The following is a 13,846-nucleotide window of genomic DNA, read 5'->3' as shown; positions in this document are numbered from 1 at the left end:
AACTTGGCGGGGCGGGGGGGGTGGGGAGATTGGAAATTTTAAGAAGATTGTTAATTCAAAACAAAAAGGGGGCTAGAAATTTCTTCCCAAATACAGAACAGAAAGACCCAACTCTTTTCTTTTAGTAACTGTTTCAAAAAAGGAGGATCAAAAGCTTTGCTCTTCCTTTAAGTGCATAGTAGAGTTTGCCTTGTGTTCTCAACACACAGTTGATGAGGAAATTGTTGTACATTTTGTAAATGTGCTAGTGTGTATATGGGAGGAATAATTCTGAAATCAATTGAGGCAGGACAAAGGAAGTTTGGTCATAAAATCAAAGCCAAAAAAAAAAAAAAAAAAAGAAAGGAAAATTAAAAAGTTACCTAGCAAAACCTCAAAGTGATTATATTCATATAAAAAAATACACCTCAAGGCTGTGTGTATTGTATGTGGCTAAACTGCCTGTTTCTTGCTCAATGGAGCCTCCCTGCAATATTTGTTTCTGCCACAGAAAAATGTCAAAGTGGTATCACGCTAATGAAAAATGACATGGTACGTGCCTGTACACAGCTACACACCTGTGGGGTGTTCTATGTACATATCTTTGTTCTTTTCACTGAAGAAATGCCATTTGACACATAATGTAGCCTCACAAGATCAAACAGTCCAAATGCAGCTGCCCCTCCCCCATTCACCAGCACACTGCAATAATGTATTTTTCAGCAAATCAATGTTCCACTTTGAGACCTCATCTACTCCTAAGAGCTGCACAAATCTCCTCACCGCTGCTCTAGCACTGGGGCAGTCTACAACAGTTGGCAGCGGTTACAGCGCTAGTATAGGGGGGGTTTACCTTTATGTTACCTAACCCTGCCCGGGGAAAGGACGCAGTAGAATAGGTGACTCAATGCTGGAGGACAACATGCTCCAAGGGCTAACTGCTTCGGCTGGAAGTGGCAGCAACAATACCCCTCTTCAGCCGTTGGAGGATGTCTATGCTTGTGCAGCACCTAGAACAGTGGGGCCCTGGCCCATGACTAGGCTCCTAGGCACTATGGTAATACAACTAACACATAATAATACAATAGTAGTATTAGCAACATAAAAGGTAGGTAAGAGACAGCGTGATGGCATGTGCAAAGCAGAAGTCAAACAACCTAGTCTAAACAACAACAGAGGGCAGGAATGGAAAAAGAAGGTATCAATCCAGAACACTGGATTCAAACTCCCTCAAACTAGGGAGAAGTTCATCCAAACTTTGAGACCCATCTTTATTTTTTCTATTGACAGAAAACTAATTGCAGTGTATTGAAAAAGCTCAGTAGGAGTGCAGTCTTTTGAAATGTGGGCACACAGTGGTAGATGCACTGCACATCTCTCTGTCCACAGTGCAGCCATAATCTTGCCCCAGGCTGTTACCCACAATATGATAAAAAATACCCCTCATGGAGTAACACCAAAATAGCTAGTAATAAATGAGAAAAAAAAGGCCTCATGAAAACAAGAATTCTGCTAGTCACTCTACATACGTTGCTCAGTGGAAGTTAAACGCCATCTGCCACGGCATACACAACATATGGCTTCTTACACTTACGTAGGCTCGTTATTTTCCCCCTCCACTTGCAGTTTTCTCTCAGATACTTCTGAATTCCCAGCACACAATGACTGACATTCAATTGCCATTTCTCAGCCACTCTTGCTGTCTGATGAAAACACCTATAGCTTTACAATCCCTACACATTTAATTTCAACTCAGAAAGAACGTCAAGAACAGAGCCTGATCGTTGAAATTTTATGAAGGTTGAGCTCGTTAAAGTTATTCATTCTCCCATCAATTGCTCATTGCTATGGTGTCAAAGTAGCTGGTATCTTACCTCATTCTGTCTTATGGCAGCAATTTTACATTTCTCTGCAGAATTTATCAATGGACATAAAATAGTTCATTAAATATCTGAAAGATTCGATAGTTTCGATTTAGATTTTAATAACTTTTACTGCACACTTACTGTGAGCCAAACCCTGAAGTCCTGATTCACCTATTATTCAGGCAAGAGGCTGATCCATATTGGTGGGAATTTTTCTTTAGTAAGGACTGCATGATTTGCTCTGTAAGTCTGCATTTGTTATATGAGCCAGTCCTCACATCCCATTATTATTTACTGTTTTTATTGCAATACTGCCCACAGACTCCCATCAGGAATATGTTAAATGCTGTATAACTTTATACTTTGTTCAAGTAAATATATTTCTTCTACTGAAATCTGTTCCTAGGGGAGAAATAAGCATGAATAGAGCTCACAAAGGGTTAAATTTATGCTTCATGTAGTTGGTAATGGTAAATGTAGTTGTTTAGCTAAAACCATATGAAACACAATCTCTTTGGAGGCAAAGCTTACTTTAGTCATTTAAAAATTTAGCACTAGCTCTTTTCATTGAACTATCAACACCACCACCTCTGAGGGATGGAGGAATTACTCATAGGAGACCATGAAATAAAGAGGGGAAAAAAGTAACTCACCATAGGAAACAGAACATATTCTCGGAGGAAATCATGAGATTCAAACTGATTATAGTCACCAAAATCCGCTGGAAAAAACAACATCACATTTACTCATATTACATAGCACTTTTCATGGATACTAAAGCCTCAATCCTGTGAACGTTTGACTCACATGCTTAACTTTTAAGTGTGTGAGTTCTCCCATGGAAACCAAAGTGTTTGTAGGATTGAGGCCTTGAACACCAGTTTAAAAAACTATCTTTTTTTTTTTTTTTTTTTTTAATGTCCATACCTGAGTTAATGGTGTCACTAAAGACCAGTTAAAGACTGATCTGGGCACAATTACACAAGGATCCTCTCCTTTTTTTCAGTGCCCCACTCCTTGGAGCATGGGGATTGCTACTCCATACTGATGCCTCATTGGCTGCTGCCATCCCAAAAGAGATGGGGTGGCTTCTGGTAGGCATTTGCTCCTCATAGCTTCCATCCTCCCCTAACACATAGTACAGTTTGGCCCTGAACATTTCATTCAACCTTTGCTAAAACACCACAAAGACCTATGTGAAAGGTGCTAGATTTAACATCCCAGGAGGCTGAAATCCCTTGAAAATTAACAATATCAATGCAGAGCTTTAAGTAAACTTGGATTTTCCTTCTCATCCCAGACTGATATATACCAGGCTAGCCAAAAGTTCCTGCCATGGGCGCTAGTTTAATACTTTATTCCCTCATCCTGGCAATTCCCTCTCATTTGCCCCCCATTCTCTCTATCCATTAAGGAGCGGATACAATCTTGGCACTCACAGCACTGCTCTTAGTCACCCACATGCAACACCCAAAGGATTATTATGATTTAAATGTTCTTAAAATAGTGCAGTTTTGAAAGTGCTTCCTAAAAATTAAAATGCTTCTTCTGAAATATGCACACACAAAAACCCCAAACAAAAACCACCCCGCACCCCAAAAAAGCCACGTCTAGATTTATCTATTTGCTAAATACACAACAGCTTATAACTAAAGAATGAACTTGCTGAAAAGTTATTTTATTTTAACTGAACCAGATCAAACCTCATCTACAATATACTAGTATTTAGGAGTTGGAAATCCCCACCATAAATCACAGTAGCCAAACATTCTTGCTAAGCTTCTAGACAATTTCACATAGTACAGGATGCCAAAAATGCTGTTTCGTTTTGTTTCACCTCAGAGTTATGTTTTAAAATACACAGGGAATCAAAATGGACATAAAACACAAAGTACGCAATTAAAAATAATTGAATATATTCCAAGTCTCTTTACAGGATCATGTGCAAAAGATAAAAGACAGCAACACAATGTCATGAGTAAGCAACAAAAATGGAAGTGTCAGATGCAGCTATCTATCATGATAACAGATTATGCAGAAAATTCACAACAAAAGAAGTGATTATTACTCAAACCACTTACAGAGACAGGAGAACGGACAAGTATATGGTAAGCCACTGGAAAGGTCCCAAACTGAGACAGTGTAATCCAATTTGGTGTCTGTCCATCACCAATTCTTGGCCTTGTACTTTAGGAAAACCTCATTAAACCATACCGAAAAGTTCAAGGTGGACATATCTTTTCAATTATACTAAAAGATTTCAGGGCAATGGTCAGAAGAAAACATTAGGATTTCTTTTTTCCTTCTGTTTTTGAACACCCAATAGGACATTAAAATGGTATTTCTACCAGCGCTGGCAAAGATCATATTAACTTACTGAATACTACTACTCTTCACCCATTCAACAGCTTTCATCCTGGGCACTCAAAGTGCTCTAAACAGGTGGATATTAGTATTCCTAAACTGAAACAAAGAGTAAGTTAATGATCTGGCTTTCAAGGTGGTGAGCATCCACAGATCTCACCAATGTCAGTAGGGATGGAAGATGCTCAGCAGATCTGAAAATCAATCCACAAGAGACTTGCAAAGGCCTTTGAGCCAGTCAGTGGCTGTCAGAGGTAGCACACAAGTTCTCTACTGCTAGATCCTTGTTCTAACCACTAGACCACACAGAAATGGAAGTGCCAGAAGGTCACAAATTAAGCTCTAGAAAATTTCATTTCAGCAACAGAATGCTCTACAGATAAGCAGAGACAGGATGGTCATATGTTCAAATAGGTTTCAAAAATGTCTAGGGACCTGTTGTACCACAAAAATCTTTTAATTTTTGAGAAGCCAGTAACCGTGTTATTATTTTAATAATATTAGCTATTATTTGTATGTACAATTACCTGATTTGAACATTTACATTTGTATTCTTTTCAGCAGGCACATCTGTTGCATCAAGTTTTGAAATTCTGCCTATTAAAGTCTGAGAGATGATATAACTTAATACACATTTATTTTTCTATATTATAGGTATACTTTTTATCTCTCTCCTTACTAGGCTAAGAGTAAAATCACAATAATAAACAGCTGTAATAACCACTATTACATACTCTATAGTACTTCTCATAGGAAGTGCCCGCTATAGCAAAGTGAATTTTTAATTAAAGGCAAAATTAAACTCAGGTTGAAAATGGAATTACACTGAAAACAAAGTTTGAAAAACAGTCAGCTCTCATCATTTTACAAAGTAGTCCACTATTATTAGAAGAAGAATCTAGATTTGTTTGTTGTTAATTCAGAAAACCCAATGTTGGAGCTGAACAGTGCTTATATAGTACCTATGATCCCAGTCCATGATTCTACACCTGAAAGTAGAAGTAATTCATCAAAAGCCCAATCCTAGTTCTGCTGAAATCAGTGGAAAGACTAATGATCCTTAACATGAATTGGGCTGGGCCTAATTAGTGTCAAATGAACACTTGGAATTAACTATAGAGGGCAATGTTGGAAGAGGACTAGCAGGTAATTTAACTTTACCTTGCACAGCTAAGCCAGCCAGCCGGATCCCCTGATCCAACGAAAAACGCAATCGACCATCAAGAACATCTTTTTTCACTTGTAGGTAATACTGATACCTGTGAATAAGTGAAACAAAACAAGACCCAAAGTTTATATACTTGGATATTTTCTACAGAACAAAGATTGCTGAAGACAGAACATTTTTAAGCAAAGGTTGTGTACTTAAATTGTACTGTGTACGTTGCAGATGCCACACATAGAATCCTAATTATAGCACTTTAAATATATAGACTAAAATCACCAGTGTGATCCCTATCAGGACCATTGTTCCCAACTGTACAAGAGAGAGAAATCAGAATTCCATTGTGTGCTTATTGGACCACACCACAAGAGTGACAGCTTCTGGAATTGCATCCACCCATAAATTCTGTAGGTGCAACTGAGGAACGTACATCCTTGTATGCAGTGTTGTTGTAGCCATGTTGGTCCCAGGATATTAGAGAGACAAGGTGGTTGAGGTAATGTCTTTTATTCGACCAACTTCTGTTGGTGACAGAGAGAACCTTTCTGAAGAAGAAAAGGAGTACTTGTGGCACCTTAGAGACTAACCAATTTATTTGAGCATGAGCTTTCGTGAGCTCATGCTCAAATAAATTGGTTAGTCTCTAAGGTGCCACAAGTACTCCTTTTCTTTTTGCGAATACAGACTAACACGGCTGTTCCTCTGAAACCTTTCTGAAGAAGAGCTCTGTGTAAGCTCGAAAGCTTGTCTCTTGGAACATACATCATGATATTCCCAGATCACATGCAACAGAATGAAATTAGTCTGGGAGGAAGGCACAGACAGAATATGGAGGATAACAGGAAATGGAATTAGGCTTGGTCTAAATTTGTACAACTGTTTCTGTTACAGGTTTGATTTTTACCAAGATAGTTAAAATGTGTACAATCCTTCTAGTGTGCCTTATAGTGGTATAGCTTATTCCCCCTTCCTGTATGTACAAGAACAGTTATGCTGGTATAACTGCATCCACACTAGGAGAATTGTACTGCTTTTACTATACAAAGTTAAAGCAGTAATCTGTTTGTGCAGACAAGTCCTAACAGTATTAGAAAAGATCCTTGTTCAAACTGTAAGAGCAAGTAGCTCAAAGTGCCATCTGACATTTCTGTATGCTGCATTAATCTAATAAAACCTTTCACATTCTTCTAGAGTGAACTCCTAAATCAGAACAAATGAGATTCAGGATCTTGCCACTAGACAGCACCAAAGTTCTGATGAGACCTGCATTCTCAGGATTACAGCAAGAGTAGCAATACTATAATTTGATCAAGGCAGCATTTTCAGTGTAAAGCCCATTTTCATTTCCTTAAATTAGAGAAATTCCCCTTCGAGCTGAAATTTTTCAAGTTTACTTAAAGCCCAAAAGTTGAATTTTAGGTGAAGTAGGTGAAGAAAACCTTTGCAGATAATTTTGGGTTACTAGACTTAAAAAAATAAATCAAATCAAAGCTAAATTTTCTTCACACATTTTCTTGTGCTCTGGTAACTCACAACCAGTTTCATTTTATAAATTTTGATTTGGCATGCACATAAAGACTGAAGAAAATTGAAAGACTCCCATTAATTTCAGAGTGCTCTGAACAATCTGATTGTGAGAAAGGAAAGCTTGAGCCAATAAGAATAGCACACAGCCTCTCTGCTTGGCCTTTCTACCTCCAATCTCAAATTTCACAACTCTGGGATTGTGTGGCCTGGAATTCAGTTTACTGTGCAAAACATAGATAATCTGAAATTGCAAAAAAATGGCACCAGAGGCAGGCAGAAAGACTGCCAGACTTGCCTTTGACATCACCTTAAATGGAGGTAGGGGGACACTACACTTATAATTTCACAATCTGCACACTAAATGACTTGTAGTCCATGGGAGTTTTGCCACTGAGTTCAGTGGGGCCAGGATTTCAACCACAGTTCCTGCAAAAACTAGAGACAAGCCACACTGCAGAATACACAAACAGCAGAAAATATACGATGATACCACAGTACCTGCATCAGACGTCATGACAAGATTTTGAAAAGTAACTAGTGATTTTGGGTGCCTCAAAATTCAAGACCAGTGGTCCCCAAACTTTTCACTGTCATGCCCCCCCCCCCCGCCCCTCTCTGTGCCCCCTGGTCCCCAGAGTCAGGGCCAGGAGCAGAGTTGCGGCTCCAGCGGGGGGGGGGGGGGGGGGAGTCATGGACAGGGGTAAGAGGGCCGAGGCTGGGGCCACAACTAGGGTTGGGGCTGGAGCCGGGAATGGAGCTGCAGCCAGAGGCCGGGGCCAGGGTCATGGCCAGGCCATGGTTGGGGGCTGAGGCTGGTCCAGAGCAGAGATGGGAGTGGAGTGGGGCTGGGTGGTGTTCCCTCCGTGCCCCCTGTGGGGGCTGGCCCAGGCCCTGCCGTGCCCCCCTGAACATTCCTCCACAACCCCCTAGGGGGCACACCCCACAGTTTGGGGACCTCTGTTCTACGTGTTTAACTTGCAACACCTTTAGAAGGCTTGATTTTAGGAAAGTTCTTAGCACCCACCTTTGTGATAACCAGGTTCCTTTATAGTATCTCACACTGAACACCCAAAAACAGGGACACCCACAAGCACAAGTCACTTTTTAAAATCTTGACCTGAATGTTTTTTACAGCACCTGTATAAGGCACTGTGTTGTGCGGTGTTGAATTGTATTAAATGGATAGCATATATTAAACCTGACTGGCTGCTGCTGGGTCTGGAGATTGGTTATTAGTTTATTTTCTAATATTTGCCAATGTTCCCGATATATAAGCACCCATGATAAAAAGAAAAAAATCCAAATAAATAAATAAATAAAGCAGTAGAAATGTAACACCTACCAACCTTATTGAAAATACATACTGTTAACTCAGTATTTATTAGAGTATTCCCTTGTACTTCCCCATATTTGCTGTAGGAAATACTACAGATATGGAAGTTAGCTAACTGCAATCCTTAGTTGGGGGGCATGGATCAGTGTTCACGTCATGCTGCCCCCATCAGTACCCAGGCTGGGCCGGGCAAGCTAATGATCCAACCAGCGACCAAATTTGGTGATGAATCCTGATCATGTGCCACTTGAGGCACATTGGGTACATGCTAAGAATCCTTATTTAGGCTCTGCTCCAAAGCCCATTGAAGTCAATGGAAGGTGGACTTTAGATCACACCCTTGGCTATCTAACGTATCTGTCAAGTTTTTAAGTACTGTCACTTTATAGTACTCTTGCACAAAGAGTTAAGTCATAGCTGCTTATGTTATTTCTACTAGGTGGTCACCATTTTCTTTATAAACCCTTATTTTCAGAATTTATAACTTGATCATAAATGTATGCTGTGGGCTGAGATTTTGGCATGCAAGGGCTCAACCTGGAACAAATTATTTGTTTATATTTACAAAACAAAAGGTCTGCTTGGACAATTTTCAGCCAATCATTTTTTTCTTTAAAAAAGGAAATTAACTGGCTCAGGATGGGTACAATTCCAAATATAGGCACTGACTCCATGGGTGCTCCGGGGCTGGAGCACCCATTGGGAAAAATTAGCAGGTGCTCCTCACCCACCAGCAGCCAAGCTCCCCCCTCCTCGCCTCCCCATCCCCGAGCGCGCCACGTCCCCACTCCTCCTTCTCCCTCCCACCCTCCTCCTAACAGCTATTTGGCGGCGCTTAGGACTTTCTGGGAGATAGTGGGGAGAAGCAGGGACGCAGCACGCTCAGGGGAGGAAGAGGTGAAGAAGAGGCAGGGCAGGGGTGGGGACTTGGGGGTGGAATGGGGGCAGGGACTTTGGGGAAGGGGAAGAAGGGGGGTGGGGCGAGGGCGGTGCAGGGTCGAGCACCCACCAGCCAGAGGGGAATTTGGTACCTATGATTCAAAAGCCACTTTGTTAATTTTAAAAAACAATTGTGGCATCCCCACTCTTTGATCTATTTTAAAGGAATATGAACAGCTAAGTTTAGGCCCAAAATTCCAGTCTTAGCTTTGGTTGGTGGTTGTTTTTTATTTTTAAAGGGGGTTGATTGTTGGGGGTGGCTATCAAAAGCTACCATGAAAAAAAAATGGCTATCTGAAATTAGCAAAAAGTTATAAACACAGCATTTTCTTTTTGGGTGGAAAACATTTGCTTGCAGGAGAATAATATGGATGCACAACCCCTCCAAGGGTACAGTAGAAAAATGTAGCCCTGACAGGAGCAGAGTAAAATCTAGAAGCCTGCTACAGTTGGGAGAAGCTTGTTGAGATTGAGAGATAATAAGGGGCTCTGACATCACCTTTGCCATGGGAATCATGGGAGCTCTTTGGACAAATGTTGGGACTGTTGCTGGGTGCCGACTCTGGTTCTATTCCAAGATAGGGGATGGTCATACTCCAACATGCAGAGTCCCTGGGAAATCACCAATTCCCTGACATCACACTAGATCATATGTGTTGTGAGGAAGAAGTCTTGGGCTCCACTTTCTAGGAAGGGGTGGAATAGAGGAGAGACTCCACTACCGCTCCATAGGTACAAAGCTCATCCATGCTGCAAGGCCATGGTCTGGCTCTGTGCCCGTTCTGCAGGTGAGTCAGGCTATGGCCCATAAGCTGTGAAATCCTTAGGGCTCCTTCATATGAAATTATATTAATTAAACCTTATGTCACTAGCCAAGATTATGTGTTTTTTGTTTTAACAGAAATTAAATATTCACTTAGAATCCTAGGTGAATAAAATATTTTTTTTAAATTGCCTAAATAAATATTCACTTCAGAGAAACTGTCTCAGAAAAGTAGATAAAAATACGTATTTTATGAACTTTCAACGTTTTATATGTTGGAGAAATAAGCAAATATAATAGACAAAAACATGTTTGCTCATTGCTACAAACTGTTACACAAGATGGCAGAAATCAAGAAGTTCACAGTTATGAAGCCCTGGTTCAGAGTTATGGGGAAAGGGGAGAGAATTAAAATATGAGTTGAGAACTGAGCTTCAATCTTCTTTGCTAATTTTGGGTTAACTTTTGAGCATAGTTTTTAAAGTTTAATAAAGTCTACCGCTGTATGCCAGCCTGTAGTTAATTCCAAGGGGAATGGGAGTGGACAACAAGTCTGAACAAAACCATAATTACAAGGATATAATTTCCCACAACTCCATTAAGCAAACACAGAAAACATTATGAGTATATTTGTTTCTGTTGCTTCATCAAGTGAGTCCCGTTCTTTAAAAAGACACAAAACTGCAACAGATATCAGAAAGTATCTGAACTTTGTTAAAATACAAAACCTGCCAATAACAATATCAATCAGTTAATACCACAAAAGAGAAAAACCAAATGAGCTTAAAAACGTGGAAAAAGGGTGCAGGCTTAAAACTTCATTCCATGATACAGAGACTGTCTTAGCTAGAGCTCCGTATATCTTGAGAAACTCCAACTGACAACATAATTTTTCATTGAAAATTTAGCACAGCATATATCATCGCTATCTTTCATATTGGTTTCATTGTCATGTTTGTTTACAACATTTTTGGTTTAGTATTCGTAACATGACTTCACCTACTGGGATGCTTCAACCACCACACTCTGTCTGATGCATAACCGGAGCCCCTATTATAACAAGGAAATAATTAGGTTTCCCATTTGTTTTAGACTTTTGTTATTTTGGGTGGTGGACTTCTTAAATCTCAAAAGCAAAGTAGGGACAGGCATGGTGAATATTGGAGGAGAGATTATCCTGAGAAGTTTATGGGGGCATTCAAAGATAGCAGGGATGTGAGTCAGTCCTGCAGAGCCATATCAGTGTTGGGTCCTTCCCTTTTTTTGCTACAAACCCCCAGATAGAACTCTGTAAGGAAAACATTGCATTCAAAACACTCTGTTGATCTCTGCTTCTTGGGAGGAGGACAATGTAACTGCTGCACATATAGCGTACTGCCTCCGGTTGACAGATTTGGTTAGCAGGGCTCATGCTCCCTAAGCTTCAGAGCCTAAGCGCCAACCCAAGTTGCAACTTCAATTCACTGTCTACACTGCTATCTTTAGAGCAGTGGTGCCAACCCTGTTGGCCCAAGACCATTCACCTGGGTTCAGAGGCTTGCTTCGGCGGGCTATGTAGACGTACTTATGTAGACGTACACTGCAGACAGAACCCAGGAACTCCAGTGCCAAAAATACAGCCCCTTATATTTCAACTTAAACCAAATGAATATTTCAAGACTTGTGGTGCTTATAAACTGGCATTGCAGTAAGACTAGTGTAACGCCAACAGACCCCAGTCGTCAGCGAGCAGGATCGAACCGGGGACCTCTGGAGCTTAGTGCATGAGCCTCTATAGCATGAGCTAAAAGCCAACTGCCTGTTAGCTAAGGCTGTAGAGCAGACTCATTAATCTCGCCCTCTAAGTGTTCCCAGTGCCACTAGCTGGGACAGAACACCACACCCAGAAGGTGTGTGGGTTACACAAGTGCTGGAGAAGAATGGGCATTGGACAGAGGAAGCTGTACAAATCAATCTGGACCCCTCCCTCCTCTTTCTGGCTTCCAGTCCTCAGGACATGCTACAGCAGATCTTCTATACTGTGCAAGGGATTCTCCCCAAGTGTGCGCAAATATTTGACATAGGAATAGGGCATCCCCGTAACATACATATTCACCAAGTTAGATTCAAAAAGAAAAGAAATCATGAAGAATGTTTAACTATCCAACTGTGAAGAAATGAAAACAATACGATCAGTGGCAATCAGGCTGCTTTCCTTTACACTCCTGCAACATTTGTCGGCAACAGAGAATCTAATTTCTTTGGTTAAGTCACCTAAAGAACAATAAAATATATTATGTACTGAAGGGATTCTATGATCTGTAATGTACTTTGAATTTTTCTATTGTACTTGCCTCCACTGTGCATCAAAAGTGTGGGCTTCTTTGCCAGACACCTCAGTTTTGGAGGGCTGGCAAATGTTATTTCTAGTTTTTTAAAAATAAATGCAAGTCTGATTTTGCTGGGAATTTTTGCCAAGTATAAATAAATATATTAAAGAATGTTTTAAAAAGAAAGATTTTTTAAATTTGATTACATGAGATGTATTTGAAAAACAACGACAAGTTCTTGGTAGTAGCTTACAAAATGTGCACTGCTTACTCAAGAGGTACAACGCCTTTAGAATTGTCCCTAATGATGTAATTACTAGATTGACTAGCAGTTTTTAATAACTCATTAGGTACTTCTTTGGAGCCAAGCCGATCTGTTAGGTAACTGCTAAACTACATAGTTTTGTTTTGTTTTTTTAAGGGAGGAAAGAAGAGAATGGCTGTAATGTTACATAGAAGCAATCAAAATCATTAAGAAAATGGAGGGAGGTAGTTTGGCCATCAGAGGCACAGTAGAGGATTTTAGCATTCAATCCTTCCGCTCTTTTACTGTTTCAGTATTTTTTAAAAAGTGATTAGATCATAATACAGACCTATCAAATTAGTAACATAATAAGCGCCACACTGGATCAAAACACTGGTCCAGCTAGTCAAGGATTCTGTCTGAGAGTGGCAAGTATCACCTTCTTCAGAGAAAGAAACAAGAAACCCTGCGTTGGGCAATCATGGAATAGCCTGCCTAGAAGGGAAGTTTCTTCTTAACAGCACGCTTACATCCCTCGGTAGAATTATTTTTTAAATATCAGCATCTCCAATATGGATAGTCTTGTTGTCCATGCCATTTAAATTGCTCTTGAAATCAATTATATCTTGTGGCAGTGAGTTCCCCAGGTTGAGGGTGTTGTGTTTTTTAAAAAGTATTTCCTTTTTTTTCTTTTAAATTCATCTGTCTTTTATATTTTCATCTTCCATGCTGATTCAATCATTGGCCTACATGCTGAGAGTGCAAAGGAAGGTGCTGATGAGCACTGACTGAAATGGTGAATCTCTGTAATGTAGACAAATCTCCACCAGTCTGAGGTGATACCCATGTGAAAGAGTTTGTGGTAAGACAACAGCATCCAAGAAAGGGCAATAACTTTTCTTCACTGCAGATAGGTTTTGAAATAATAATAGAAAAAAGGGAAATGTTCAGTCCTTTCAGGCATCCAGATACAACCTTCAGCATATTGGCATAAATAGTGTTACTATCGCGTTATGATTTCTGGTCCTGGATGTGCTGAAACAGATTTTAGAAGCTGTATTCAATCAGTATAGTTTAATCTAAAGGCACTTTAAAAATAAAAATGTATATATTGATGATTTCATGATAGGTGAGAGTATGGCAAGCCTTCATCCCTGCCAATGGAATAATTTAGATTCTGATAACAAATACCAGAATAACTAACTTGCTCCACTGGAATTGCACCAACCAATCTACCAATGGAAGCCTGAGGCTTCTGGATACTAATGACAGTCATTTATCTACTTGTGGTAGAATATCAAATACAGTAGCTGTGTTTCACTAAAGAGTAATATTTTGGAAGACTGTCATTTAGTGGA

The 13,846-nt window shown here is 40.1% G+C and overlaps 1 protein-coding gene across 1 annotated transcript in view; it reads right to left on the bottom strand.

The window, feature by feature from the left end:
- Positions 1-13,846, bottom strand: part of PTPN14 (protein tyrosine phosphatase non-receptor type 14) — a 185,660-nt gene that overhangs the window by 56,168 nt on the left and 115,646 nt on the right. The window contains exons 4-5 of the mRNA XM_048843162.2: positions 5,370-5,467; positions 2,498-2,565 (exon numbers count right to left, since the gene is read on the bottom strand). Of these exons, the coding sequence (XP_048699119.2) occupies positions 2,498-2,565; positions 5,370-5,467 (166 nt within the window). The remainder of the gene's footprint in view (positions 1-2,497; positions 2,566-5,369; positions 5,468-13,846) is intronic.

Source organism: Caretta caretta, chromosome 3 (genome assembly GCF_965140235.1).
Source record: "Caretta caretta isolate rCarCar2 chromosome 3, rCarCar1.hap1, whole genome shotgun sequence".
Classification (NCBI taxonomy): Eukaryota; Metazoa; Chordata; order Testudines; family Cheloniidae; genus Caretta; species Caretta caretta.
The sequence above is the reverse complement of the archived record's forward strand: the minus strand, read 5'-3'. Positions and strand labels throughout refer to the sequence as shown.